The 27,087-nt window shown below is 49.6% G+C and overlaps 8 protein-coding genes across 8 annotated transcripts; 4 read left to right on the forward strand and 4 right to left on the reverse strand.

The window, feature by feature from the left end:
• Positions 1 to 273: 273 nt before the first annotated feature.
• CTRU02_210288 (chitinase) lies at positions 274 to 5,470 on the reverse strand (the record flags this gene model as incomplete). Its single annotated transcript, XM_036729739.1, has 3 exons — positions 274 to 872; positions 964 to 4,281; positions 4,357 to 5,470. 3 exons carry the CDS (start codon positions 5,468 to 5,470, stop codon positions 274 to 276), a joined length of 5,031 nt encoding a protein of 1,676 aa, XP_036578581.1.
• Positions 5,471 to 6,543: 1,073 nt separating this feature from the next.
• On the forward strand, positions 6,544 to 7,356 carry CTRU02_210289 (uncharacterized protein; the record flags this gene model as incomplete). Its single annotated transcript, XM_036729740.1, has 1 exon — positions 6,544 to 7,356. One exon carries the CDS (start codon positions 6,544 to 6,546, stop codon positions 7,354 to 7,356), a length of 813 nt encoding a protein of 270 aa, XP_036578582.1.
• A 1,842-nt stretch (positions 7,357 to 9,198) lies between these two features.
• Positions 9,199 to 11,153, forward strand: CTRU02_210290 (LysM domain-containing protein; the record flags this gene model as incomplete). The annotated part of the gene is made up of 2 exons (XM_036729741.1): positions 9,199 to 9,441; positions 9,510 to 11,153. The coding sequence occupies 2 exons, from the start codon at positions 9,199 to 9,201 to the stop codon at positions 11,151 to 11,153; spliced, it is 1,887 nt and encodes a 628-aa protein (XP_036578583.1).
• A 185-nt stretch (positions 11,154 to 11,338) lies between these two features.
• CTRU02_210291 (uncharacterized protein) lies at positions 11,339 to 12,106 on the reverse strand (the record flags this gene model as incomplete). The annotated part of the gene is made up of 1 exon (XM_036729742.1): positions 11,339 to 12,106. One exon carries the CDS (start codon positions 12,104 to 12,106, stop codon positions 11,339 to 11,341), a length of 768 nt encoding a protein of 255 aa, XP_036578584.1.
• A 4,089-nt stretch (positions 12,107 to 16,195) lies between these two features.
• CTRU02_210292 (FAD dependent oxidoreductase) lies at positions 16,196 to 17,203 on the forward strand (the record flags this gene model as incomplete). Its single annotated transcript, XM_036729743.1, has 1 exon — positions 16,196 to 17,203. The coding sequence occupies one exon, from the start codon at positions 16,196 to 16,198 to the stop codon at positions 17,201 to 17,203; it is 1,008 nt and encodes a 335-aa protein (XP_036578585.1).
• Positions 17,204 to 17,911: 708 nt separating this feature from the next.
• Positions 17,912 to 18,154, reverse strand: CTRU02_210293 (uncharacterized protein; the record flags this gene model as incomplete). The annotated part of the gene is made up of 1 exon (XM_036729744.1): positions 17,912 to 18,154. The coding sequence occupies one exon, from the start codon at positions 18,152 to 18,154 to the stop codon at positions 17,912 to 17,914; it is 243 nt and encodes an 80-aa protein (XP_036578586.1).
• A 1,856-nt stretch (positions 18,155 to 20,010) lies between these two features.
• Positions 20,011 to 20,517, forward strand: CTRU02_210294 (uncharacterized protein; the record flags this gene model as incomplete). The annotated part of the gene is made up of 1 exon (XM_036729745.1): positions 20,011 to 20,517. The coding sequence occupies one exon, from the start codon at positions 20,011 to 20,013 to the stop codon at positions 20,515 to 20,517; it is 507 nt and encodes a 168-aa protein (XP_036578587.1).
• A 671-nt stretch (positions 20,518 to 21,188) lies between these two features.
• Positions 21,189 to 23,887, reverse strand: CTRU02_210295 (prib protein; the record flags this gene model as incomplete). Its single annotated transcript, XM_070205423.1, has 9 exons — positions 21,189 to 21,560; positions 21,642 to 22,028; positions 22,109 to 22,402; positions 22,464 to 22,770; positions 22,825 to 22,966; positions 23,122 to 23,351; positions 23,388 to 23,543; positions 23,619 to 23,696; positions 23,760 to 23,887. The coding sequence occupies 9 exons, from the start codon at positions 23,885 to 23,887 to the stop codon at positions 21,189 to 21,191; spliced, it is 2,094 nt and encodes a 697-aa protein (XP_070061071.1).
• Positions 23,888 to 27,087: the final 3,200 nt, after the last annotated feature.

Consider the following 27,087-nt stretch of genomic DNA (forward strand, 5'->3'; position numbering starts at 1 on the left):
TCAGTGTCGACGGTGCCTTGACGAGGCAGTGCTACATTTAGAGAGGCGACACTTGGGCGTTCTTCACGTGTTTAAGACATCAAGAAAAGCTGTTGGTAAAGTAGTACGGGACTAAGCTACAGATGATAGTTATATCATGTAGTTTTATCACGGGGCCCTCTGCCGTATCCATGTACAATCTTTATGATTCTAGTTATAATATTCTCATGAAAGATTAAAACATCTTTTTACATCTGGATTAGAAGGAATATTCTAGGTTTCTGGTACGGTTATTCAAGATAGGCCATTCGTGGGTTTGGCAAGACCATCCACGACGACGGATCCTGGCTTAGCCTCTTCCTCCTTCTCAATATAGTCCAAGACTACAGTGGCAGATGGAACGGCCTCGGCTGTAAGAGGCAGAGACAGTGCAGGCGCAAAGTCGAGTTCCGACCAGTCCGTCTCACTCCAGTCAAGATCGTCGCTAGTCAGGATCTCCTCGTATTCAACGCCGTTCTCATCAATAAAGGTTGCTCTCTCCTCCACTGCTATCTCTTTATAAAATGTGTCAGACTCCTCGTAAAGATCGCCGACTGAGCGTACAGCAATGATTGGACGACCTGGTAGCGCTCGTGACTTTGTCATGCCGCTGGTTAGGGCTGAAGGAGGTGCGCTATTATATTCGTCGGTGCTGACTTGGGCATTGGCGTTGTTCCCGTACCAGGGGTCGTCCGTGAGCAGGACAAATCCAGGATCGTTCGGGAGCAGCGCACTCGGCCAGCAAGGGTTGTCCCAGAGACCATCATCCCTCAGAGAGGTAATTTTAGTGTGGTCCCAGTGCTTGATCTCGAAGACAGCGTTGGGAACCTTGACTCCCACACTGGTGATGTAGGCTACAGGATGCAAATTAGCAGAGGTAAATCAGTCGGCAGCCTTGCAGAGTTGCTACAGGGCTGGTGTTGAAGGGCGGGCTCATCAGCTTACTCGTTGTTCCTTTATCGACCTTTTTCTCAACTTTCTTGTCTGTGGTAGTTCGGGCACCATCCCTAACTTCCGTTTTGCCATTTGTCTTGGTTTTGTACTCGTCATAAGTTGCGCAAAATTGCCTCCACATCGTCCCAGCACTTTCGTTCTGATCTGCCGGGAGGAGTCGGATGATTTGACCAGGTTGCATTCTCTTGGCTTTGGGCCAAAAATTACGCGGAGGCCACTCGTCCCTATCGCAACGCGCTTCCTCTGTCCATTCAACAGCCCAGTCCCAATGGTGCTGGGCTGTCTTGGGAAGTTTCCTCTTCTGCGAACCAAAAGAACCCCAGTCATTGGTGGCCTTGCCGCTCGTACTGCTGGCGGTTTTCCAGCATGTCCAGCGGACCATATCAGGAGTGTTGCTATGGACACTCATGACCGAGCTGTAGTGGTAGCAGGCCTGGCTCCACGTCTCCGAACACGTTACGTCTGGAGTGGTCATGAAGGTTTCTACCTTGGTCGTAACTGTCTCATGCACATCTGCATTCGGGCAGTTGTTCGCCGCTCTTCTAAACAACCCCCTCTTGTTCTTGCACATGTTGGGTTCATCGTCGTCGTTGCCACCATCTTTACGGCAGTTTCCTAGAACCTTTTGCAGCGAGTCGTCATGCTTTTTAAAGGTCGGACCCATCCTCTTGATTCCAGAGTTTGTCTGCGCTCTCCTAGCAGCCCCCAGATCGACAAAATCCTTCGGTTTGCGGACACGTCCACCGCTTAGCAGGGCCATGATTGCCATGGCCGCATTCTCTGGATTGCCAACGATGTCGTGAATGGTGAAGGCCGTGTTGCCCAACAGACCTGCAAGTGCAATCATGCGGCCCACTGTCGCTGCCCCCGCCGCCATGGCGGCGAATTCTCCAACGAAAGGGATGAAGAATAAGAGAGCCGAGATGATGCCCAAGATCAGGGCCTCCCTCTCCTGTTGAATGATCTCGCCACCCTTCTTCTTGGCCTCCTCCATAGAGTCGACGGCCTGCGCCAAAAGGAAGATGGGTACCGAGAGCACTTGGACAACATCACCGTTACCGCCTTCCCAGATACCAGCTACCACATCAAAGAACCGAGAGGCGATTCCCGTGCGAATCTCGTCCATGTTACCCTGAATGTCTTTGATGATATCTTTGGGGTCCGGGATCTCAAAGTCGTCCTTCAATACAGGAATTCCTTCTACCGAGAGGATGTATTGAATCGTGCAGACCTGAGGGGGTGGAGGGGGCGGGTTACAACCAGCTCCTGGTTCCGTGTTTTGCTTGAAATCACCGAACTCGACCCAATCCTGGATGATACCTGTTTCTTCTTCGAGACCTTTCCAGAAGCCGTCCTCGTCTCGGAGTGTGACCTTCACAGTCATGACACCCTTGAGCCAGGCATCTACATGATCCTTCATCTGGTCACAGGGGCCCTTCCAGTTTCGACCTGAGTCGTCGAGATCCTTAAAGTCGCAGTCGAACCACTCGGTGTACTTGCCGTCGCGCCACTTAGAAAACTTCCACATGGCTTCCTTGGCGCTCTCCTTCATGACCCTTCGGTAAGCTGCAAAGTTCTTGTCGTACCCGTTGTCGACGTCCTCGTAGCTGGCCAGAGAGCTGTCGAGCATGTTTTCCAGGACGTTCATGGCGAGCACAGGTTTACAATCATCCGAGACATCGCCGTCGTTGGCGAGCTCCTCGAGGTCGTTATACCTCTTGCTCAAGGGACAGTTCTTGCCGCCAGAGAGGTTTGTATCATCGTCGCCGCCGCCACCGATGTCGCTGTCGCCGTAGTCCTTGTCAAGGTCGACAGCCCAGTCAGAGACGCCGCCAAAGTTGAGGCCTTTGTACTTGTCGATCCGGCTCGCCTTCGTGTCATCATTCATCCAGGCCACCCACTCCGTCTCCTTGTACACGACAATATCCGAGTCTGAATCGTCGTCGTGCCATTGCTTGGCGCCGAGCAGGTCCCCGTTCCAAAGAATCTCACGGATTTCGGCTGAGGAAATATAGCCCGCGGTATCGGTGCAAGGACCCTTCATGGCATCTGACTCTTCCCTAGTGCCGGTGTAGGTGCACTCGGGCCCCGTGCAGCCCGCTTCGGACATCTTGAAGCTCCGCCCGTAACTTGCGATGCCGACGAACACCTTGTAAGATGGAACACCGGCTTTTGTGATCATTGCCAGGGCAGTCATGGTCTCGGTGATGTTGATATGCGAGCGGAGACAGTCGCCATTCTCGCAGCCGGGGCTGGACCATTTGTTTCCGTGGTCCCACTGGCCGTGGAGATCATAGGACATGTAGACGATATAATCGACGACAGTGGCAATATCCTTGATATGAAACCCTCTGAGATACCAGTAGGAGGCTGGTGCCGCGATTGAGACAGACTTGTTGGGCAGTCTGCGCTTGACGAGCTTCAGGAACTCCAGGTAGTCCTGGCCCTCCAGTGGGTTGGCTGAGGGGATACCAGGAAGATCCTCAGCGGCAGGGTACTCCCAATCAAAGTCGATGCCATCTAACTCATGATCATTCACAAACTTGACAACGTTGGCGGCGAACTTTGCGCGGTTGTCAGGCATGACGGCTTCACGGAAGATGGTATAGGTCGGGGCCTCGGCTGAGAAGGCCCACCCACCCAGAGACACAATCCTCTTGATGCCCGTCATCTTCTTCATCTTGTCGAATTGGTCCTTCAAGGTCCCGACGTCGATGTTAAAGTCGCCGGCCGTGACATTAGGAAAGGCAAAATGGATGTGTGTGTACTTGTTGGTGTCGATGTCTGTGACATCCATGTGCAGACAGGCCCGGTTCTTGTTCCAAGCCTCAAAGTAGGCAATATGAGAGAACGAGTCTGGACCTTTGTCGTTGTTGGTAATATTCATGCCACAGTTTGCAATGCAGCCGTTCTTTCCGGGCTTCGACGTGCCCGGCGCGCCATTGTCTGCGGGGTTCTTGACACAAAAGTCATTATCCAGGCCACACTGACCCCAGACGTTACAGCAGACGTTGAGGGGGCAAGGGTTCATATCCTCGAGCTTCTTGTTGCCGCGGGGCTCACCGTTGAGCTTCTGAGGTCCGCAGATGGCGTTGGATATGGGATTGGGCATGGGGGGCTCGCCTTTGGACAGGCAGATCTTTTGCCCCGGCTGGAGGTCACCGCATCCGGCGAAACCCCAGGTGTTTTTATTGAGTTCTTCAATGTCCTTGACGGTCAAGTAGTGCGCGTCCGCAATGTCCCAACACCCGTCCTCTTCCTCAATGTCAATAGCATGGCAGTTCCCATCGGCATCTGGCTGCGGGCGGACTACAACAACGAGCATACATGGTCAGCTGTTGGAACGAGATGTAGATAGGACGCTATCGAGCTGTGTGTACTTACAGTCTGGGAGGTCACCTGAGCTGCAACACACATGTTGCTTCGGCTTCAGCAGATTACAAAAGTTCGTGCCCGTGTTGTACTTGTAAAACTGAGTGAGGCTAATGCCACATCGGTCGGCCATCGAGATGCAAGTATCTCCTGACTCGACCCTCTCGGCGCGACACTCAGCTCTGCGGTGCAGGGAATTGACATGTCGGTCAGCAAGGGCAGGTTGTGCAGTCGAGTTCCTCGGCAGACCAGTGGAGTTTCTTGGCGGGTACATGTCCGAGCTGTTGGTGCTTTTGACAGACCAGAGATTGACTTGCATCTCTCTCCAGTCCGCACTCATGTCTGAACCTTGGAGGCACTTGGCATCGTTCCAGTTGAAGAGGGCGTTCTGAACCGAGGTGATGTTTCCTTGAAGGTCGGCAATGATGCCAACGCTCCAGGCGGACGGCCCGTTTCCTTTGCAGTTCTGGACCGCAATGCGGCCAGCCTCATAATTCTCCTTGTCCTTGACCGAGCTGATTAACTGTTCCACCACTGGCACCGTAGTTGGCTTGTCAACAGCTGAGCCGACAAAGAGGCCAGCAATCGCATATCGGACCTTTGCAAATACGGCAGTACGCTTGCAGCTTTCCTCCTTGTCCAGGTAGCTCTTTAGCGTGTCTAAGGCTAGAGTTGTGTCTGCAATGCTACCGCTGATGCCGGCGTCCGAGTCGGTCAGCCACTCGTGGTAGGAGATGCTCGTCATGTTCGGAGTTTTTTGCATGTCGGACGCGCAACCGGACTCATCCTTATCCACGGAGCGCTTGCCTGGGCCGCCAAAGGTAAAGGGTACAGGTTCATAATCCATAGCCTGAACTGTAGACTTCTCTGAAGCCGTACAAGCTCGGAAGGTGACGTGCTTGTTGGGGTCCTCGAGGCTCGTTCCCAGCATCGTCTTGAAGAGCATTGGCTCCTCGCAGCGGTTTAATGCCAACACGCCATGGAAGTAGGTCCAGTTGAGAGGATTCGGACCGGAAACGCTACAGCGCACTGGACACGGGTTCACGGGACTGGCCTCCTGTTGAGCAGAACCAGGATTGGTCAGGTACAGGAGGCCGAGACCGGCCGAGAGAACATGTGCCCACATTCCCAAGGCAGAGAGAGAGAGAGAGGGTTTTATCAGATAACGAAACTGATATAATGATTGTGTTGGTATACAGAAAAAGAGTGAATAAGTAGAATGAATGTATAAGAGACGGGTAGGTAGATGCAATAAGGAGTGTACAGGCAAGAGAGTGAATAATGTGCAGTGGTGTGTAAACGTGGAAAAGAGCGTATAGATAGAACAAGTGAGTGTAAATGTCGATAAAAAGACAGAGAGAAAAGCGTTTGAGTATACACCACGTCCCAGTCACTTAGGGTCAGGTAGGCAACCCAGAGGATGAAGAAGCCGGAGGGACGGAGAACAACCAACCTCAGTAGATAATTTAATCTCTACTTCATAAAAGAAAAGAGAAAGCTTTGCCAACTTCCAGCCGACAAGGCTGAAGACGGTGAAGGATACTCGCGGAATCAATGTAACGCTACAAAGGAATGCATGCGAGCTCCTGTGCCCTGCATAGCTCAGACCATGGTCCAGAAGCATGTTCGGATGACTGCCTCGGATGACCATGAGGCCCAGTCCGAGAAACGGCCCCCACTGTTGCCCGATTGAAACCACATGCGGTAATTAACCAACATTTCAACCCCTGCATTGCCTTACGGACGAGTATCAAAGGATGAACAAGAAGTGGAACTCCTACTAGTAAGCATCTACACCCTAGAAACATAGTGTTATCATAACACCAAGGGCTGTCGACCTACTCGATTAGGCACTCGGTCTTACAATGCCATGCAATTTGTTGCATGAATAATTTCCAAGCCATGTAGTGAGCCAATTTTCATCACTGGTAACTATGGTTGATATGCCTCTTTTCTGCCTTTACTTTCGAGCGTGTGGGGCTCATCTCCTCGTGGAAACTCGCCACCAATCCTCCGCAAGTCTCCTTCTCTCCATGCCATCGGTCGACCCCTCATTCTTTATCTGCTCAAACGGCAGGTTGAGCTCTCTTCTCCCATCCAACGTGTGCCCCTTCACTCAGGCTCTCAGAGTGTGAGCAAGAAGCATTGCGAGCTCATACCAATAACGACAAAAGACCAAAGACACGTCGTCAACGAAAGATGAAACTTCACCTCTACCTCGCCCTGGGTCTGGCACCGGTACCTATCCTGGCCAATCTCAACGCCTACGAGATCCTAATGTTCTACGACATGTACCGTTCCGACTACGAAAAGGACTCCAGCAGCGTCAAGATTGCAAAAGGGTGCAAGGACTGCGACTTTGAACAGTTCGTCATCCATATCGACCGGTTGAACATATTCAGCGACATAGACGGCGGTTTCGTGGACCCCAAGAACCCCGGCCTCGACGAGATCGAGGGCTGGGGAGATAGCGACGAGCTCGTCTACGACGCCAAAAAGCTCCTCGGCGGTCTGTGGCGCGACGAGGACAACTCCTCCAGGCCGGGCCACCCGACCGTCATCGAGCGGCTGGTGGACAGGATGACGGAGCTGCGCAAAGACGGCGACCCGGCGCGGCTGGAGCAGATCACGGGGGCCATGGAGTACGCGCACTACAGCCGACGCTCGTCCCAGGCCAAGGACCTCCTCGCCTATGTCGACGGCCGCCTCTCCAAGGAACGGCTGGGCAAGGGCAAGACGAGGTCGGTCGGCTACTTTGGCGGGGTGTTTGACGAGTTCGATTCGACAGCCACCATCGAGTCGGTGCAGCAGACCAAGAGGGCGGCGATGCGCAAGGAGATCGTCGCCATCGGCAGAGACATCAATAGCGGCTCCGTAAGCACTTCGTCCAACAGCAAACGGAGCCTGGCGAACAATCAGCTGTTGAAGCGGGCCTTTGGAGATGGAATGACGGTCATGTCCTTGCAGAGGGGCTTAGACACCCTGAGGATGCCGTCTCGGCGTAAATGTTAGGGGTGACAGGGAGACAGACAGTCACATTGGGGATTCAGTTGGATGCAACATGGACATGGGATGTACAAGCAAGTAAGACTAGATTGTTTATATATAGGATAGTAAGATAAGCGGGGAGCGAGATGTTGGTGCGGATAGGTGAATCAGATAACTCCGGTACTGCGTATTATAATGTTTGCAAGAGTGGAAACTCAGTATCCACTTATGCGGGTGATGGCGAAGCCAAAGAAGAGGGGCATGTACTAGTAGTGTAAACCACTCAGCACTCCATAATTACAGAGTACCGAAGGAGAGAGTTAGTTCCCTGGAAACTGAGGTACTCTTAGGAAACGACTTGCATTTACTACTTTAGGTATGAAGAATCATGAGGTACACAAGAGCCTCTAATACCCTTTCCGTGCATATTCCTTGGTCTCAGGGGATGGAATCCCAATAGGCTTATGCATGTCAGCCTTGGCCCTACAGGGCTGGGGAATAGCGAGAAAACGTAGTGGCCGGACGCCACAGATCCACCTAATTTTGCGGACCGCGGTTACGGACCGCGATTTACCCCTCCGAGGATTCTTAACCTTAATCCGAATACTTAACTCGGATGGTGGTGGCGCCCTCCACACGACTTTCTTTAGCACCTTGAAGGACTGTAACCTTATTGAATAACCCATTGCAAATGAGTGAAGAGTTTATAAGTAGTGTATTTGATTAACTAGTCTTACCTTACCAAGGCTTATTATTCGACTTGAGATCACCTCCAAGGCCTCTTGGTTTATGAGTCGTCAAATGCAAAAAAAGTCATCCTGTTAACCGGAAGACACTACTCAAATTGTTTTTGTCATGTGTTGATGACTTGTCTAGCTCTATGAGTTCTGCCAAGCGCGCAATGAGTGACTTGATGTTCAAGCTAATATTCCTTCTCAACCCAGCCTCGCTATTGGTAGTTTGCTCTTATTCTAACCAATTATTGTGGTTGTACAATATGGAACCTTGCTCGTTGCAGCGTTATTTATCAGCTGACATGACGGGACTCCGCACCTTTGCGGCCATTGACCAACATTGCCCCCTTGGAAGTTGCCATAGCCTTGCGTGGGGATACCAAAGTCCCATCTAGGACCCTTTTTTCTTTCTTTTTTGCTTAAGAGAGTTGCCCTTTCTGGTTTCGGACTTGCTTCCGCATGCTTGCCCGGCATCTCGCTTGACACCGTGCCGAAGGGAGAAGAGAAAACCGGGGCAAAAAGAAAGTGATCGTACCTTGCAGGGGGTTTTCAGAGTGGCAAGGGGAAACAAGCACACCAAGCCATGCTAGTTCGGAGTCCACGGGAAGAACAACATCGAGGCTGGACCTCGGAGATTACGTTTCCCCCCCCAACCTAGCCTCGATCTGGTCAATGTAAGGGTCTAGACGCATGATTCTGTTCCTGCATATGACCCTTGAGCTTTCTTCTGTTCCTGCATTTCGCTTTAGGGCACTTATATCTTGCAAGACACAGCAGATACACCTAAAAAATGACTCGACATGAGGGGGCAAAATCCTATGGCAGTCTGCTGCCTGCAGCTGAAGTCGTGTATTACCCTCAAGCACCTGCAACCTGCAGCATACGCGGAAATTGGGACTTGGCAATGAACAGAAGCTACAACTTGGCGAGGCTATTCGGAGCTCAAGGAAATCTGGTGGTTTTTATCTTTTTTTATTTTCATTATCTGTCTTCAGGATTCGTCCCAATGATTCCATCGTGAACTTTGTGATAAAAAGGACCTGGTTCCTCACCTAAACTGCCACGACCTGGAAAGTGAAGTTCAGCCACCTCGTCTCTTCAACACACACTCATTTACAACTCACCTCTGACCATGGTCTTCACATTCGTTCAAAAACTGGCTGTGGCTGCTGCGGCGGCGCAGTTTCTCGGCTTGCCTAGTCTAGCATCTGCTGCTGCTCTCCGCCTCCACGCCAGAGCCGGCGACGAGCCTGGCTTGCCACATGATCCCAACACCACCTCTTACTGCTCCTGGTGGATCGACTACGACGGTTCGCAAACATGCCAAGAGGTTCTGGAATGGAACTGGATTGAGATTTCAGACTTTCGCCGCTGGGTATGAAGTTTCAACTCTCCCATAGCTAAACATGTCCAATGACTGACTTGAACTGTGCCTACCTAAAGAACCCTACGGTTGACGAAAACTGCAACGGCTTGACGGCTGGAAACAGCTACTGTGTCGAGGCTTGGACCGAGCCCAAACCACCTGCTGAGCCTTCTACCACCGCTGCCGCTTCTACCACTGTCCGTGTCACCACCACCTCCGCTCCTCCTACAACCACTCAGCCACCCAGCACCACCACCAAGCCAGTTACCACTACGACGATCACCGGCAATGGCGTCGAGACACCACTTCCCGTCCACAACGGTATTGTAAAGAACTGCGCCAAGTTCCATCTGGTCCAGGTCGGCGATACTTGCGCCGTTATTGCACGCAACTATGGCCTGACCACCGCTGACGTAGTATCTTGGAATGGTCTCAATAACGGTTGCACCGACCTCTGGGGCGACACTTATGCCTGCGTCGGCCTCATTGGAGGTACCCAAACCACTGCTGCCCCTTCCACGACGGCTGCCGGTAACGGAGTCGAGACGCCTGCGCCCGTCCATAACGGAATCGTCAAGAACTGTGCCAAGTTCCATCTTGTTCAGATCGGTGACACCTGTGCCGTCATTGCCCGGAACTACGGCATCAGCGTTGCTCAGGTGGTTTCCTGGAACGGCCTCAACAACGGCTGCACCGACCTCTGGGGTGACACCTACGCTTGTGTTGGTTTGGTTGGAGGCACGCAGACGAGTATCACACCCGCAACCACCACGACTGCTGGCAACGGTGTTCAGACTCCCGCACCTGTTCATAACGGAATCGTGAACAACTGTGCCAAATTCCACTTCGTCCAGTCAGGCGATACTTGTGCCGTCATCGCCAGGAACTACGGCGTTAGCGTATCCCAAGTCGTCTCTTGGAACGGCCTCAACAATGGATGTACTGACCTCTGGGGCGACACCTATGCTTGTGTTGGCCTGATTGGAGGCACACAGACGAGTATCGCACCCGTAACCACGACTGCTGGCAACGGTGTTCAGACGCCTGCGCCCGTTCACAACGGAATCGTCAAGAACTGTGCCAAATTCCACCTCGTCCAGTCCGGCGACACATGCGCTGTGATTGCTCGGAACTACGGACTCAGTACCTCCCAGGTGGTATCTTGGAACGGTCTCAACAACGGTTGCACCGACCTCTGGGGCGACACCTACGCGTGTGTCGGCCTCATCGGGGGCACGCCCACGACGACGGCCAAGACCACGACCACCGCGGCCGGCAACGGAGTCCAGACCCCCCAGCCCACGCAACCAGGCATCGCCAGCAACTGTAACAAGTTCCACCTGGTCAAGTCTGGCGATACGTGCGCCTCCATCGCCAGCGGCAACAACATCCCCGTCTCTCGGTTCATCCAGTGGAATAGCCTCAATTCCGCGTGCTCCAACCTCTGGGGTGATACCTATGCCTGCATCGGTCTCATTGGCAGCTCGCCTTCCCCCACCACCACGAAGCCGCCTACCGGCGTCACGACGCCCCAGCCCATCCAGGGAAGCATCGTGCCCAACTGCCGCAAGTTCGAATGGATCAACGGCGGCGACACCTGCGAGGTCGTTGCCAACCGCAACGGCATCACCGTCAAGCAGCTCACCACCTGGAACCCCTCCATCGGCAGTGACTGTCGATCCCTCTGGGCCAACGCCTACGCATGCGTCAGCGGACCTTGAGCGGCCCATTCCTTGGCTCTCTGACAAAGTGTTGGAGGGGCAAGATGTAGTAGTTGACTCTATCTGTTAATGAGCCATACATGTATAGATATATATAGATGGATAATAATGTTAATGTTACTACTAATACTATTTCGCATTTCGTTGCTCTATTTTACTGATACATAAAACAAAACCCATCTTGTTTAATCGTCCGTGTAGACTTCTGCCTCAAACCTGGCCCGGTCCCAACCGCCGCCCTCACCATCGCCGGGCCATCCCGCCGCCCTCATCTTCTCGACCAGGTCCAGGTGGTCCTCATCCACTTCATCCCACTCATCGCCCATCCTCATGGCGCTCATCTGCCACTGGCCGAGGCCGACCCAGCGCAACTCCCGGAAGCGCTGCTTGCAGAGCGAGAAGAAATCGGCAGGGCGGTACACGTTGACGCCGCTGTTCCGCCAATAGTTGGCGCTGTCGCCCTCGTACCGATCCAGGACGTCGTTGAGCTCCGTCGGGGGCTCGTCGTGCTGCCCGTTCGGGTCGCCCCAGTAGACGTAGCCGTCGTCCGTGTCGACGACGACGTAGTAGCCCTTGCGGCCCAGGCAAGTGGCGATACAGGCACACGAGGGCGGGATGGGCGGGTTGCCGCCGTTGTTGGGCTCAACGTAGCCCTCGATCTTGCCATCTCTGACGAGCTGTTGTAGATCCTCGCGGCGGTAGTCTACGATGGGCGTCTCGTCCAATATGATGGGCATGAAGTAGAGATCTTGCTCGCTGTAGTCGACGTAAGGGAGATGGCGGAGAAGGTCAATCACCGTATCGTTCTTCGCAAGGCCGGCAATGGACTCGTGATTGATCGAGGGCCAGCCCCCAGGCGGAGCTTGCCTCACGGTGGCCTTCCAGAAAATACGGTTGCAGAACTCGTAGTAGTCCGTCAATAGGCGAATGAACTCGTCTCGATCATATGCCATGGTGAGACTATTTTTTTCCCTTGGGAGTTTCTGGTTTTGTAGAAGAGAGCGAGCCGGGAGGACTGTCTAGTATGAAAAGGATTCGAAGGTTACAGACGAGAGATGAAATGGAGGGGCGAGATGCGCTTATAAGTGAGATGATGGAAGCCGGTTCGTACTGGAGGGGCATATATACGTACCTAATTAAGAGGAATCCCCCCCTGCGTGGAGACTGGATGGTGTAAGGTCCCTGTACCTGCAGATCGGTTGTGTTAGCCAAACAAGGTAAGGTGTTGTAAATGCCACAACCAAGGCACTGGAGTAGTAGATGAATGCTTCGTTCGCCCAAACAAGTTGTGCATAGGCACTCAGGCAGCTGAAAAGCACAAAGCATGTTAGAGATGCCCCACTGACTGCCATTGAATTTCGGAAAATAGCGCACGGGGGGACTAAACAATTCACAGTACCGCACAAACAGTGTCTTCCCAGATGAATAGCTAGGTGTAGTATTGCTACAGAAAGTTTTGCTGGTTGGAGGTTGGTACAACTGGCAGATTGCTACCATGGCATAGTGAAAGAAATGAATTCTCACAATGGCAAACTCTACACAAGAGGCTGTACGTGGTAGCTGTCTCCCACCCCGTTTGATTGCTATCTAGAGCTCGCTTGCTTCCTTTCCTTTTTTGATTAGTTGTAGAACAAGGGTCAGAGAGAGGTCAGGCTTTAAAGGTGGCTCTCTATCACATCGGAGTCTATTGAAAGATATTACTGCAAGCACCATAATCTCGACAACTTCGTCTCATTCGTATCTGCTGTGCTTAGACTTGAACTAAAAGCAGAAACAAGGATGCAATGCTTGAAAAAGCTAGGTTGAGCTGCCAGACAGAAAGAGAAGGCAATTGCAAAAGTCTCGTCTAGGTCTTTATCCGTGACATATGTTTTGGTAGTTGCCAAGGATGATTCAGGATTTCAGCATGGCTTTCCGAGATGGGTGATCACTGTTACGTTTTCTTTGTTCTGTTTCCGTTTCTCCTGACTTCTTCGGATGGAAGAGTCGATAATTGACTGGTCCCCTTGGTTGTTTGTCGAATGCTTTGAAAATACATGATGATGTGAGAGACAGTGCAGGGTAAAATTGGAGAATATTTGTATCAGCGATATATATGTAGCCTCATGGCAGTTAGTTGTAACTTAAAATGTGACAACCCTGGGTAAATAAAGATGTCATCTCAATCAGTGAGAAAATATACTAAGACCCGTTTCTGACAGAAACTATCATGTCATTCCTAACAACATATCACTTAGTTGCAAAAGATGCCAATACCGCAAGGTAAATGGTGAAACACAATAGACCTGGTCACTACCAATTTACTGACCTTCCCCTTCTGCCTGCGCAGTTGAAGTGTTCCCGCACCGAACCGTGCCAGAACTGCGCAGCAGCAAAGCAGGCATGTGAATATAGACATGTGGATAAGAAAAAAGACCTGCTACACAAGAATATGTAGTCAGTCCTGAAAGATCGAGTTGCTTGGCTCGAGTCGTTCATTATGGGCCTCAAATCAGCGTCAAACCATGAGCGGGAAGCCATTTTGCAGACCGTGTCATTTGGAGATCACCTCGGGACTAACAGCTCATCAAGTACCGGCGAAGCTGGCAAGAGTGACTATCCGCCTGATGATTATAGCCACAATAGTCCTGCTGACTTGCAAGTCGACCTTGAGGGTTAACTAATTGTTACGGCCAGCTAATGATAGTAGGGTTTCTGCTGGCAGAAGCTGAAGCTATAAAACTAACTATAGGTTGCGTATCGTTTCACCGGTAGGTTATATTAATAGATCAAGGGTTCGAAGACGAGAACGGCGACTTAATCATCAGTAACATATAAAAGGGAGCGTACAACTCTACAGTCATAGACAGAACTTACGCCATAGGCACGTTCCCTAGCATGGTTAATATGCTTGAGGGCCTTCTGCACGCTTAGAGTATGTTTCCTTCTATCTTCTCATTTCGTCGGCCGGGACACCGGATACTAACACGACTGCGCAGTCTATAGCTGTATTTTTTTTTTTTTTTTGCGATATGGGCCCTGCAACATCGCCTGACGAGCCGCTCTTCTTCTTGCACCACGGTAACGTTGACCGTGCTTGGGCTAAGGTACGTTTTCTACATCTCCAACCCAACAATTAGCGTGCAATTACTAATCCCATGATAGTAGCAGGGCCGCAATACTACCCGTCTGGTAGATTATTCCGGTTTCCAAGATACTGGAAAAACCATCCCGGCATCGATCACGGATACTATGCCGGTGCTGGAGCTTGCCGACAAGGAGCCCATTGTCAAAGACTATATGGACACTCTGGCTGGTCCTCTGTGCTATGCATACTCGTCTATGTAAATATTATACGATTTCTCCGATTGAGCTTTTCAGGGCTTTGGATAGGAGGAACCTTAGCATCATCAGCGATAAGAGTAATGCTTGACATGAGTGCTGACAGTCACTTCAAAAAATGAGCGTGGACACTTTTACATCCCAACACAAGGGGTAACACTGCAATAACTTTTGATTAATGAATTGCTATATTATATTTAAAGCCTGGCTCCATTGAATCAAATTGCTCTAATGCACACAACTTCCGACCTTGGAAAATATAATCCTCTTTTATCTTATCGCTTATCTTATCGGAATGGGGATGGTGCAGCTAGCCTGTTTTATGGTAAAGCGTCGGCCAGACTGCCGCTGTGTCCAAAAGCAAGGCCCATTTTCAGCTCGGCAATAATTATCGCGCCTCCGCTTGAGGAACGAATCTTGCTATGAATGCAAATATTTACTATTAGTCTCTCGGCAAAAATTATTTTTACTCGCCGTGAAATGAATCTCTACAATCCAATGCCTTTGGCCGTATGATCATTGACGGCCGAAGCTGTCTTGGGCAAATATCTAATGCCGAGACAGCTAGGGGCTTGTAGAACTCTTAGAAACGAAACTGATAAACAGAACGCCTGGATTCTATAACTAAACCTAGTATAGTTGTCTCATGTCAGCTAGCCAAAGGTTTGCAGCAATAATTGCGTCCTCCGCCATACGCAGAACAAACTAAATCACAAATAAACAAAACTACTCTAATACTGCTGCCCAAACGAGCGTACTCTAATTCCTGTGGTAGTCGGTTGCGGAAAACGTGGTGTAAGAGGTCAAGTCGTCGGACAGCGTGCATACCTTACGGTTTCCATCTCGGAATGTTGGTCTAAAACATGAGAAGCCTAGCTTGATAACAACAAAATTTCAGTGATGTTCAGGACTCAGTAGACAACCCACGAGCTGATATAAGACATAACACCAAGGCGTCACGCTAACGACGCCTTTCCATGCACTTTAAATGCCAAACGCCAAGGCGATTGGTTGCCATACGTGCTTAGTCCACTGAGGCGCACCGGCGGCCATATATTGGATGTTATCGTATTGCTAACTCAAGCCGAGTCCTAAAACCTGGCATGTTTCAACATAGACTAGGGTTAAGTTAGATATGCGGACCGCTTGAGGAAAAGGAACGGAGGTTGAACTGGCTTGTGGAACTTTGCTTTTGTTTAGTTCTGTATCAACATGTTGGTTTTGGGGTTTCGTCCGCTTATGTGGTTCAAGGGTGGATATAGACACAAGGTCGGATAGACAGAAAGTGTTGATCACCCGGATGACTTTTCACCAGCAGGCAATTGTTTATCCTACTGTTGCTAGTGGAAACAGCTTTTTTGAGCCACGATAATTCTCGATAGAGCGGACAAGAATTGTGTTTCAGCCCATGCTTGCGGAATTACCGAGTCGTGAATAGTCTAATGAGGCCAAGAACTCAGGCTTCCTGAACCTTCATTCTATCCAGCCGTGATTTTTGCTTCTGGTGCCTGTGAGTGTATCTTACAAATGAGAGAAGGAAAGCAATTAGAACTGTAAGAGAGCTTTACTATAAGAGTAGGCTGTTGCCCACGATGTAATATTCTCTGCCATGCAATCATAGCATCTGAATTTGAGCATTTGCAGACTTTGGTGACGCCTACAACAAATACCCTTCTCATCTGATACAATTTCATGACTATTTCAACTCTCATTCTTACAAGATGAAGTCTTCGGTTCTTGTCTCGCTGGTCAGCGGCATTGGTGCTGGGCTTGTGGGCGCCTCTCCGTTGGACGAACTACTTGGTCGTCAGGCTGGGTGCCCCCGCGACAACTGTCTTCGCGCTGTTCTCGGCTCTCGGCCTGGGCCAGAGGTGGCGATGCCTGACTGTAGTTCATGGATGCAAGTCACCGTTACTCCTTGCGCGTCAACTGTAACGCAGACAGCGACCGTCACATCCTTTACCACCACTGTCGGCAATACTTTCCCCGGACTTAAAAAGATGAAGCGAGAGGAACTTGAAGGGCGCCAAGTCTCATCGACCGCCGCCGGCGGTGCCCCATCCTGCACGCCCTCGCAAAACGGCCCGGGAAGCATGCCGGACTATGTCGAAAAGGCCTGCCAGCCTCTTGGAACGCTTGCTCCCGCGGCCCGCTACTCGACCGCCTGCTCCTGCGGGAGCGTCACTGCCAGAACGACCACACTGCCCGCATCATCTGTAGTCACCGTGACCACCACCACCACCGTGCTGGCCGCGTACACACCCACCAACACCCCAACAGCATTTGTGCTGCAGGCGACATCCAACAGGGCTCTATACGTGAGCGTGGACAGCGCTGGCGCCCTGCGTCTGGTGCCCGACGCCTCCGTCGCCACACCGTTTTATGTCGATAACGAGGGACAGATGCGAAACTACAATAGCCCGAACAAAACATTGGTCAACTACTACGAGCCCGACCCCGCCACCGCCAACGACAAGGTGTACAGCGCCGTGCAGGGCAGTGGGAATTACCGTATTAATTGTTTCAATGTGGGCCGTGTTGCAGGCGCCTACTACGGCGGCTGCACGTCGAGCGGCTCGCCTACTGGCAATCCCGTCGTGCACGGCTTTGGATACTGCCCTAACCACGGAGGATTTGTATACATGATTCCGAACAACTCTAACGTGCGCTGCTTTGGAGGAGGTTATGCTTTCGCAGGCTTCTACTTGGCGACGTATTCTGGGCAGTAGGGAGTTGGTCAAAAGAATACCATTACAACGCTCTTTACTAATGAACGTATTTCATTTTTGTAACGCATTAACTATTAACTCAGATCATATCTGCACTGACTTAACTAAGAAGCTTTCAAAATGAAGAAGACCATTTTCTAGTGACTCTAACAGCGTCTAAAAAGGCCAAATCGGTTAGATAGGTTGAGCCGTCAGGGAAGTTGTGTGTGTGTGTGTGTGGAGAGGAGTGGAGGTGGTAATGGTAATGCGAAGAGTTTCTCTAAGTATAGTAGTTGTGGCAAGAATATGTGACACAAAGGCAAAGTAAAATAGGATGAGAAATGCTCATGTCATTCCCGGCAAAAGATTTATGCAATGACGCATTTGTTCATCCATGACTTGTTCTATACTAAAACCAGAATTACCCGGTATTTGGCTTCCTGGACATCACTACAGATTGGTAATGGAGTTTTATGTTTGACCTCTGTTATGCTAAAAGTAAAGAGTAGGCCATTTTGATTTATAAGAGCATACAAAAATGGGTCATATAGATGTATAATGAGTGACTTTATGCCGGAAATGGTGCAAGAGTAAGACCTGGATCCATTCGGCCGAGCTTAAACCAATCGTAGAATTGGAACTCTATACAACGACTAGACCCTTTCAGTCCTCCGAGGACATTGCTTCTGATGACGGATATTCTTAAGGATACTTCAGTCTACAGCTAAATTAGTGGCCTGTGGCACCTGCGGATGCCCATCTCCCCCTCCAGTCATAGTTGTCAAAACTGGAAGCGCCTCCGAAAGTGCTCGCCTCACACTCCTGAAAGCTAGTGTTTGGGCCATATTCCCTTTCGGCCTTTCTCATTGACCCGCTAAAATGGTCACACACGGTTTTCGACCGCAGCGTTGTTTGGGTTACCGTCACTGTTATAACAATGTCACATGCTGTAGCTTGCGCATGCGGCAGCATAAGCTGAGAATGTCAGTAGCGAGAGAAGTGATGCCTTCATTGTGGATAGAGGGACTTTTATTTTTATGCCGTCCGATACATCTTTACCAAACTTAGATACCGTCTTATTCTCTCACCTCCGAACGCCAAAATGGTCATCGAAAGCTTACATGAGCATTGGGGACCAAATGACCGAGAGAAGGCTGCGTGAGGTTCATCATCTCCCCTTTCAGATTGCCACGATGATTGGGGACCCGTGGGTCTTCACGACTTCGTACAACAAGAACAATGATTTCCACGCAAGTCAGAACTCGTTTTTGATGGATCAAATTCCCCTCAAGGAATAGAAGTATACTGGGCTTACGATGAGCCATTGGTGGGGAACACACAGCACTTCTGAAACCATCAACGCTGGCTTGGATCTGGAAGTGCTGGCTCGACAATATGGCAAGGACAAGCTCATATATGGGCGTTGGAGAGTTTACACTACATTGCCGAGGCATTGCTCAAGTGCGGAAACTCATAAACAACTAAACTGCTTCAAAGCTGACTGTATGAATGTCTCAGGCACTATGTGAGTTATTTCATGGCCATTTGAAAGATTGAGGGTTGCTCTGATCTCATGGAGCTCTCAGGGAAAATTCTGTTGGTTGAAGCTTTGGCTTTCTACACCCCGGTGGTTCCCGTGATTTGGAAGTGCATCAAGCTCCTCCAAAGCCAGCCAGGATTTGACTTTTGATATTTGTATAAATGTTGAAAGGTGCATAAGAAAAAGGGCCTTAAGCAGTCATACTTCATACCTCTCTAGTGGCCATGCCTGATTTCTGAGAATCAGCTGGCACGGCGGGAGCCAGTAAATATTGTATCGCCTGTTTCATCAAGACACCTTTTCGAACACTTCATGACTTCCTCCTACAAGTTGGTCAATAATTCCATCCATATTCCCTACCGTCTTTCCATGACCAGTTTGCAAGCATAATAAAGGCCCGTAATGTCAGGCCCAAGACCGTATTTTCCTCACTGGCTGTTTTGAACCCAAGTCAAGAAATCAAGCATGCCTTAAGTGAGCCTGGTTGTATTCAATTAGCCAAGAGCATGCCAAGGCCTGTTTTACGAATATAGTCACTTCGCCTTGTGGTTTTGACGACGTGACGGAAAAGCAAAACAATGCAGGCCAACATGCTTATGTCAGTTTCACCATGAACATCAGTATGCCAGTGTCGTTGACCTGAAATGTCGGTCTAGGAAGCATTTCTATAGCAGCAATCTTAGCTATGATTGCGGATTACTCTTTTTTTTTTTTTCTTCTTTTAAGTTACAAAGGCGCGAAATACCCCTAGCTTACTCGCTCGTTTTTCATTTTGAATGTTTCCTTTAAATTGAGACAAGCGATTGATTCCAGTCATTCACGATACCCCAGCCTATACGAAAACTGCTAACCCGAAGCGGCCAGCGATCAATGTTTCTAAGCACAGCCACAGCTGTCCCCATCCCGGTTAGGCATTTCGTGTCCGAATACATGGGTCTGATATGGCAGTCTGAAGCTGATTCCAATCAGTGGCGCAGCCCCAAGACATCCAAAGTCCCTTTCGTAGACATAAGATTGATGATCCGTCCAACGCATTAAATCTGTCGCCCAATGAATAATGCGGTACCAGCCCCACGAACGATTATCTTGCTGCCTACGTAGGATCAATTAGCTTGGCATTCCCCCTAGCCCCAGCCAGCGTATATAATTGACCTAGTCCCAAAGTAAGCAGGGATTGAGATCTTCAATTCTCCCTCACACTACCTTCACCAAATCATTTAAGGTTGTTTAGAACCTAGAAATACGCACGATATAAACGTCATCTCTGTAATCCAACCGACAAGCAGCTATGCGTGTAACATCTGCACTTGCATCACTTCTGGCGTTGTTGCCCGTCATCAATGGCCTCGAATTCACAGCGCCCGACACCAGCCGCAAGCTGAATCTCTCTGCGCCAATCACCGTCGAGTGGCTGCTGCAGCAGAACGAAGGGAATCCCGAATTTAACGAAATCGATCTTTGGTGGCACGGCGAATTCGCTCGCGGCGGCGGTTCATTCGGGTATGCCATTGTGAAAAACCTCTCGGCTCCGGACCCCGGTAAATTCGTCTACACGTGGGACCCGGCTTCCGAAGTCAAGGCATTGGAAAGCGTCCCGAACACACTTTCCGCCGACAAAGTGTTCTACTTTGAGGCCAGGCGGCATCCCGCGAACTCTAGCGCTGGTTCGAGAACCCAGAGCGAGAAATATGCAGTCGAAGGCTATCGGTTGATTGGCAGCAGTGCCGGAAACTCGCTGAAACCATACTGGAGTTTTGCACTTCCCGGCCTCTTTGTAGCGGGTGCCCTGTTGTAACCGAGAGACCGAGGTTTACCATGCTCATTGTGGGAGCTTGATCTGTTTCTGACGCTCCGAGGGCATGGAAAAGTCTGTAAGACGTCCCATTTTTTGAAGGGAGGATCTGGTTGTTCAAGTTGGAACTGACATTTTGATTAGGTATTGATAGTGTTTGATGCGTATACACACTTTTTCAGAGGACTATTCATACAGTTCCCACGAAAGCTGGGTGATTAATGATGATTATGAATTCTGTTCCATGTTTCTGGGGAGTTCAGTGACCTCATTTCCCAATAAGAAAATTTCACTTGCGGCTCAACGCGCCCTCCGGTCAGAACGCTCAACGCACATCCTTCACATTGTTTTACTTCTAGACTACTTCGCAACTCATGATGTATTTCTATGAGAAGAGAGCGCTTGAAATTTCGAGTAAGCGGTTAGTAGTTTCCCCAATAAAAGATAGCGGAAATAAGCGAAGTTGAAGCTTGTATACTGGATGCATGTTTCATTATCGACACATCGAAAGTCATTATTATGCTTGTTGCTAGTCTGAATCTCGGTTGAACGAACAATTAACTAAGACTTTCTAACCATACACCGGCATGAGCGCGCAGAGGATGTGGCATATCATCAACATACAACTTATTGATCTGGGTCGATAGCGATCTGCACCTGTCATGGCCTTTAACTCAATTAAACGTCAGGTTGTTTAGACCCTCAATTCCGCTCGGGTCCACAGCATTCAAGTTTGGCTGCTCAACAGTCAGAAATCCCACATCGAACCAAAGAGCCGGATCTAATGAACTGCTATTGACACCTCTCAGCCAGTCCGGCATAAATAGGCTCGGATCGCCACTCATTTCCTGGTCTTGATTGTTGCTCTCGGTTTTCAAAATCTTCTCTACCTCAGAAGCAAACACGCGAGAGAGAGCAAGGTAAATGTGAACCGCAGATGTGTCTGGCAATTCGTGTGCCATCTTTTCCATGTATATATGGGCTGTCTGGACTTTGGATGCTGCCTCTGCAACGTCTGCGTAGGGTAAATTACCACGCTTCAGAGCCTAGAAGATGTATCTATGAGTCAACAATTACCGTCGAAAGCAACCGCATTCAGGTTAATGGTGGCTGACAAGAATACTTACGTGGAGGACTTCAGTCATTGCATGTGCAACCATGATGAACTGATTGTTATGCCAACCTAACTTAAGTTCCGTTAGTGCGGGATCGAAGAGAACAAGATCCAGCGCCCGCATTGATGTTTTGAATGTCCTCTTGGACAGTATAGAGAACTCTGCTGAAATTCCCACTTCATCGATAGTTTTCAAGTCTCTCATAGCCTGTGCATTTAAGACCATGATACTGTGGTCAATATGAAATGCTAGGACAGCAAGACATGGCACTGATTGCATATCATCAGTAGAACACCTAAGAGTACGCGTGCGTTCTAGTGTGTCAAACGCCGTTGTATGCCAATTTAAGATGGCATTTGTTGTCTTTTTGACATGCTCCAATTGCTTCAAGGATGCTAGCTAGTTTTTTCGAGTGAATGTTAGAGTTTTCTTTGAGAATTCTGATTGCATGCTGCAAGTGAGTGTAAGACAAGCCTTACCAGTTGAACTCTGATTTCTATAGTTCCACTGATCATGCGGTCTAATGGAGTATTCCGAGGTTTTCGCCACCACTGGCATGGGCATGGTGGAAGTTCATTCCAAGCGATGCTCGTGGAACGTCCAGTAACGATACCGAAACTCTTGTCAGCTATGAACACATTGAGCCAAGTTCTTTCAAAATTTCGAAGTAATTGTTCTCTAAAATCAGCAGTCGACTCTAGAGACAGAGCGTTGGCTTGCTCAGTGACTAAAGCAGGCTTATGAATACCTAGCTCTCTCGCAAGCTGCGCAGCCTAGTTTAGAGTATGATTAGTAGCCATGTTCTGCAAGATGATGAAAAGGTATTCTACTCACATGGCTTAAATGGAGCCAATATGGGTCGTCTGCTTGCCTCTGATGTATTGGTGACCAATACTTCATGCAGAGAATGGTTTGAATGATCTCAACGGACTTTACACAAGCGGCGATCGACCATGTCATGTTTGCCTCTGCCATCGAAATGAGTGCAGGGTATATGATCCTGTCTCGAGGTCGCTCTGAAATGGCGCAGCCAAGAGCGCACACAGCAGAGAAGAGAGTGAAGGACATCGAGTAGACGTACTCTGGTGTATGTAGTGCCGGGTCTAATAAGCCAACAAGAGGATTTCGTTTTGCGAAAAAGCTGGTTGAGAAAGGCCTTCAGTACCAAGCATATTGGCATCAGAGGAAAACTTACAGCTCAAAGTACAACGCGACATCACTCTGATCAACGAGGCGAGCAGTGACTGGATCACATGCTGTCGACTCCAGTTTCAAAGTATTGTTGTTCGACTGGGAGGCTAATACTTGCCAATCCGTATGATGAGTGGGCCGGGGATCTGGAACAGCAAGTGATGTGTTAACCTCGTATGAGATACAATCATTCCGCATTTGAGAGATTCATGTGTAAGGCCGGCGAACTTTACGACTAGCAGAGAAATCAAAGGGGAAATCAAGTCGGCAGTGCTATTTCTTAGACTACAGGTAAGCTTACTGAGGTACTCCAAAAGTCGGTCGTCCACAGCTTCACCTTTGCTGGCTTGGGCTTGCTGGCTCACGGATGAAGTGGTGGTAGTCCTGTCCACCGTCAAAGCCGAAGCCATGATCTGGAGAGGTGACAAGACAGAGCTCGGCCTTTTCAGGTTGTAACATGGACACGACACTCCGGTTGTGTCCGGTATACCGGAACTATCTGAGCCGTCATCGTCGTCAGCGGTGGCGGTTTTGGCGGAAGCAGTTGCGCGTGTGTTGTGATTTGACGTTGGCGTAACTTTTGAGCCCGGAGATGAATCGCTCAGTGGCGGAGACGAAGTCGTTGATCCGGTATCGAGGGACTTAACAATGGCTGCGATCACCTCATCCTTTACAGGACTGTCGTTGATGCGTGCTAGTAACTTCTCGAGGCTATCTGGCTTACTGTTTGATGTCAGCAGGCCTGACTTCTCACAAGATTTATCAAGCGACAATTTTCGAGTGCCGCATAATACTGACTTAGTACTCCCCTCCTTGCGACCTCTATTTGAACGCGGCGGGTATTGGCAAGTGTGGCCTTGAGAGGTACATCTTGAACTAAACATGTAGAAGCATCAGCGGCGTTCTCAATAACGACTGCCTCTTGTTAAGGTAAGTTACCATGGCATGCGTCGGTCACATCGCTGTCTCGCGGCCCGGCACGTAAAACAAGCTGTACGGTACTGCCCGATGCTGTCGGTCGCGGACCCATGGTCACTCTTCCGTTTCCCTCCCGCATGGCGGTCCATATTCCGCTCTCGGCTGGCTCCATTCCCGACATTCGGATCCGGAGGGGGCTGGGGTGGCTCCGACGACTGCAAGTCTTGATTTGATTGGACTTTTGCCATCGCTAATCTTTTTCTCGAAGGAAGCGATAAAATGGTGCATGGGAAATTTACTATACGCCGTAGCGTTCGAGAAATCCATATTCAGCAGAATCCGAAGCAACAGCCGCCGCGGGCTTTAGAATATTCCCCGCAGCGCCTGAACACCTAACCCTAGCGTAGTCCTTAGTCATCGAGCAGTGGCAATTCAGTGCCGGATGTGTAGAGATCAGAAGTAGTTTGAGTCATGCGTTATCAACAGACTAACAATTTTAGCTTTTTGGGGAGTAGATTTGCTGGTGTTGAATCTTCCGGGTGCGTAGCAACTCGAAGATGTTGTCATTCAAGAGCGTGATGAATCCGGTTCAAAGACATTACAGACTATGGAATCGCTAAAAATCGCATTGTCCTTTGGTGTAGTCTTATTAATGTGAACAATTAATTGTTAACGTCTTTTTTAAACTGCAGGGTCCCTACTAGAGGCGTTTACTGAGAAAGACAATTCGGCAACCAGCTCAGACTACGTATTTATGCGCATCAAAGGCTCTTTAGCGGCTGTAGCAAAGTATTTGGCCAGGACATACCGCGTCAATAATAACAACCGCCTTGTTGTTTGATAGCAACGTCGACGGCGACTGAGATAATAATTGACTGAAGAGGGGCAAAATCGGGATACTTGCGTCGTCATCAAAGTCTCCGTGATTGGCATGTATCTTGTGCTGGTCTATGCGCTTGAGAAAGGGCTTAGTACTGAAAGCTAGAGTATGGGCAAGCGCTAATACTTGCGAGCCTCAATGTTTCTTTTTGGGCTCAAGTGCAGGGTATACATAGGGTCAGAGTTAAGAAGTCTTCGTTGGGCTCACTTCTAAGCCCAGAATACGAACGTGTCGAATCTTGAAGTACTAGGAAAATGAAATCCTTCATGAGAAGCTGAATTTTAGAAGCTTGCCGAGATGGCATAGCATGACACAAACACATCAGAGGGACGATTGAACACCGCATTCAAAAGTAATACATATGCAGGAGAAACATTGAAAGGATCGCTAGAATCACAAATGAAGGGGTACTTGAGACGTTTGTATGCCCAATGACATAGATACTCGGCCCACACAAGCTTGTAGGTGGGAAACATGTCATGAAGGCCGGTAGCCTGGTGGTAAAGTATTAAAATAAAAAAGACACAGTATGTTTTAGAACAATTGAAATAGAATGGAAAAACTTGACTTTAGTCATAGGCCCAGTGCACTCATGTCGCAAGCCACAGTGCTACGAGAGCCGCACTTTGCTAGCAACGGAGTTTCCGCCCACCCACAATTCATGGCGAATCTTTCCATAACCGTTGCTCTGGTTATAAGCAAGGGGTAGAGTCAGCGATTATCCTTGAAATTGCCAGAGCTGGCCGGCGAGTCTTCCGGTGGATGTCTCTTCCTGTTGGAGTTTGTGGATATTCGACTCGTCAATGGTTCCGGTGGTGCAGACCTAACATATGAACGAAATCTGCGGGTGACGACATCGAATGGGGCTTTTAATATCCACGTGTTACATCAATAACTCAAACTCGCGAAAGAGAATTTCTCCCCGTCATGAGAAAATATCAAGTGCCGAAAAGGAGTCAATAAGATAATCGTATTACAGACAGTTACAAAAGCTGCGGACCGCGCACGGGCGAGCGGGAGCTAGCGTATGCGGGTTGGCACGGACGCTGCTGGAGAGTGAAAACAAACGGCATAGCCGGTCCCATTGCCGATGACGGGTATCAGCACTCCCTGGCATTCAAAGCGTTAAGGTCCGCTGCAGAACAACAGAGCCAAAGCGAAAGAGCTCGACAAGGCTTTTGTCGTGGTTAGATGAGCCATTATGCAGGCTCTTTATTGTTCTAGAGCCAAGCCCCAAGGGCTACGGAAGAGTCGAGACCTGACCCTGCCGTCCCAACGGTTTCTGCTGCATTTCAGTCTTGACCCACGCTCAGGGAGCCGAGTACAGGAACTTTGGCTGTGATAGGGTGCCCTTATCACTAGCGAGATACCCTCGTTATCACGGAAAACATCCGTCAAATACAGTTCATCTCTTTGTTCACTGATGAATGTGCCTATGCTAACAGGAAGGGATGGCAGCAACACTATCCCTACCATGTCCCATCAATACCTCGCGAACGATCCAATAAACCTGCAGTCTTTCTCTCGCTTCAGGTGCGAGGTCGGACGCGCTTGTGGGATGTTGCTATGGTTGGTGACTTGTCATGTGGGAACTAACCATTACCAACTCAACGCCATTGCGATCCGCGGATGTAAGTGCACTATGTATGTGTGAGACCCAGGTTGCAACCGGAATGTGAAATCCACAGAAAACCCCAGCCTTTCCCTTGGGGGTCCCCAGTTTAGATGCCCCGTAAGAGCCACGGGGAAGCAATAAATAGCGGCGAGTCAGGCGGTTGCATTGTGCGTCCAATCCAGTTTTTCTCGTATGATGTCGATTTCTCAATGAGTACTAATCTGTGATATTGAACAAGGGCCAAGCTATTGCGTTGAGATCATGTCTTTTTGACAGCGTTTGTCAACAGATGCGTCTTCTTGGCTTGCGACGGCATTTCACGAGGCCGCCTCTGCGTCACGAAGAGTGCAGAACTGAGAGGTGATTTTAAACAAATGAAAGGTGAGATTGACTCTTGATTGCAGAAATGTACGCTATATTCTTTTCAACACCTAGAAACCTGAAGACCAGCTAATGCCGCCTTCGATTCTAACCAGAAGAAGCATTAAGCGTGGGTAGTTGAATCTGTGAACCATTTTCCCAGAGACTCGACTCTCAACTCATTTACAGCCCATTAAACATGCGGCGAAATGCCACGCTATCCGACGAAAACCTGAGTTTCCAACGGCTGTACCTCTCAATCTAGAAGTTACTGTGACGACGTGCCACGAAACGTACACATAGTACTACCGAAAGACGGCCAACACGTCTAGACGAAGGAAATACCTAATTTTTATGGGTCTTTAACCAATCGCTGCCTTTTAGGCGATTTTTGCGCCTGGATAAACGTCAAAATCATAGTGATACCCATCCACGCCCGAATAACTCCATGAACCTCCCGATACCGCACCAAGATGATCACCCCAACTCCTTTA

The sequence above is a fragment of the Colletotrichum truncatum genome (genome assembly GCF_014235925.2).
Source record: "Colletotrichum truncatum strain CMES1059 chromosome Unknown Contig_0006, whole genome shotgun sequence".
NCBI lineage: Eukaryota > Fungi > Ascomycota > Sordariomycetes > Glomerellales > Glomerellaceae > Colletotrichum > Colletotrichum truncatum.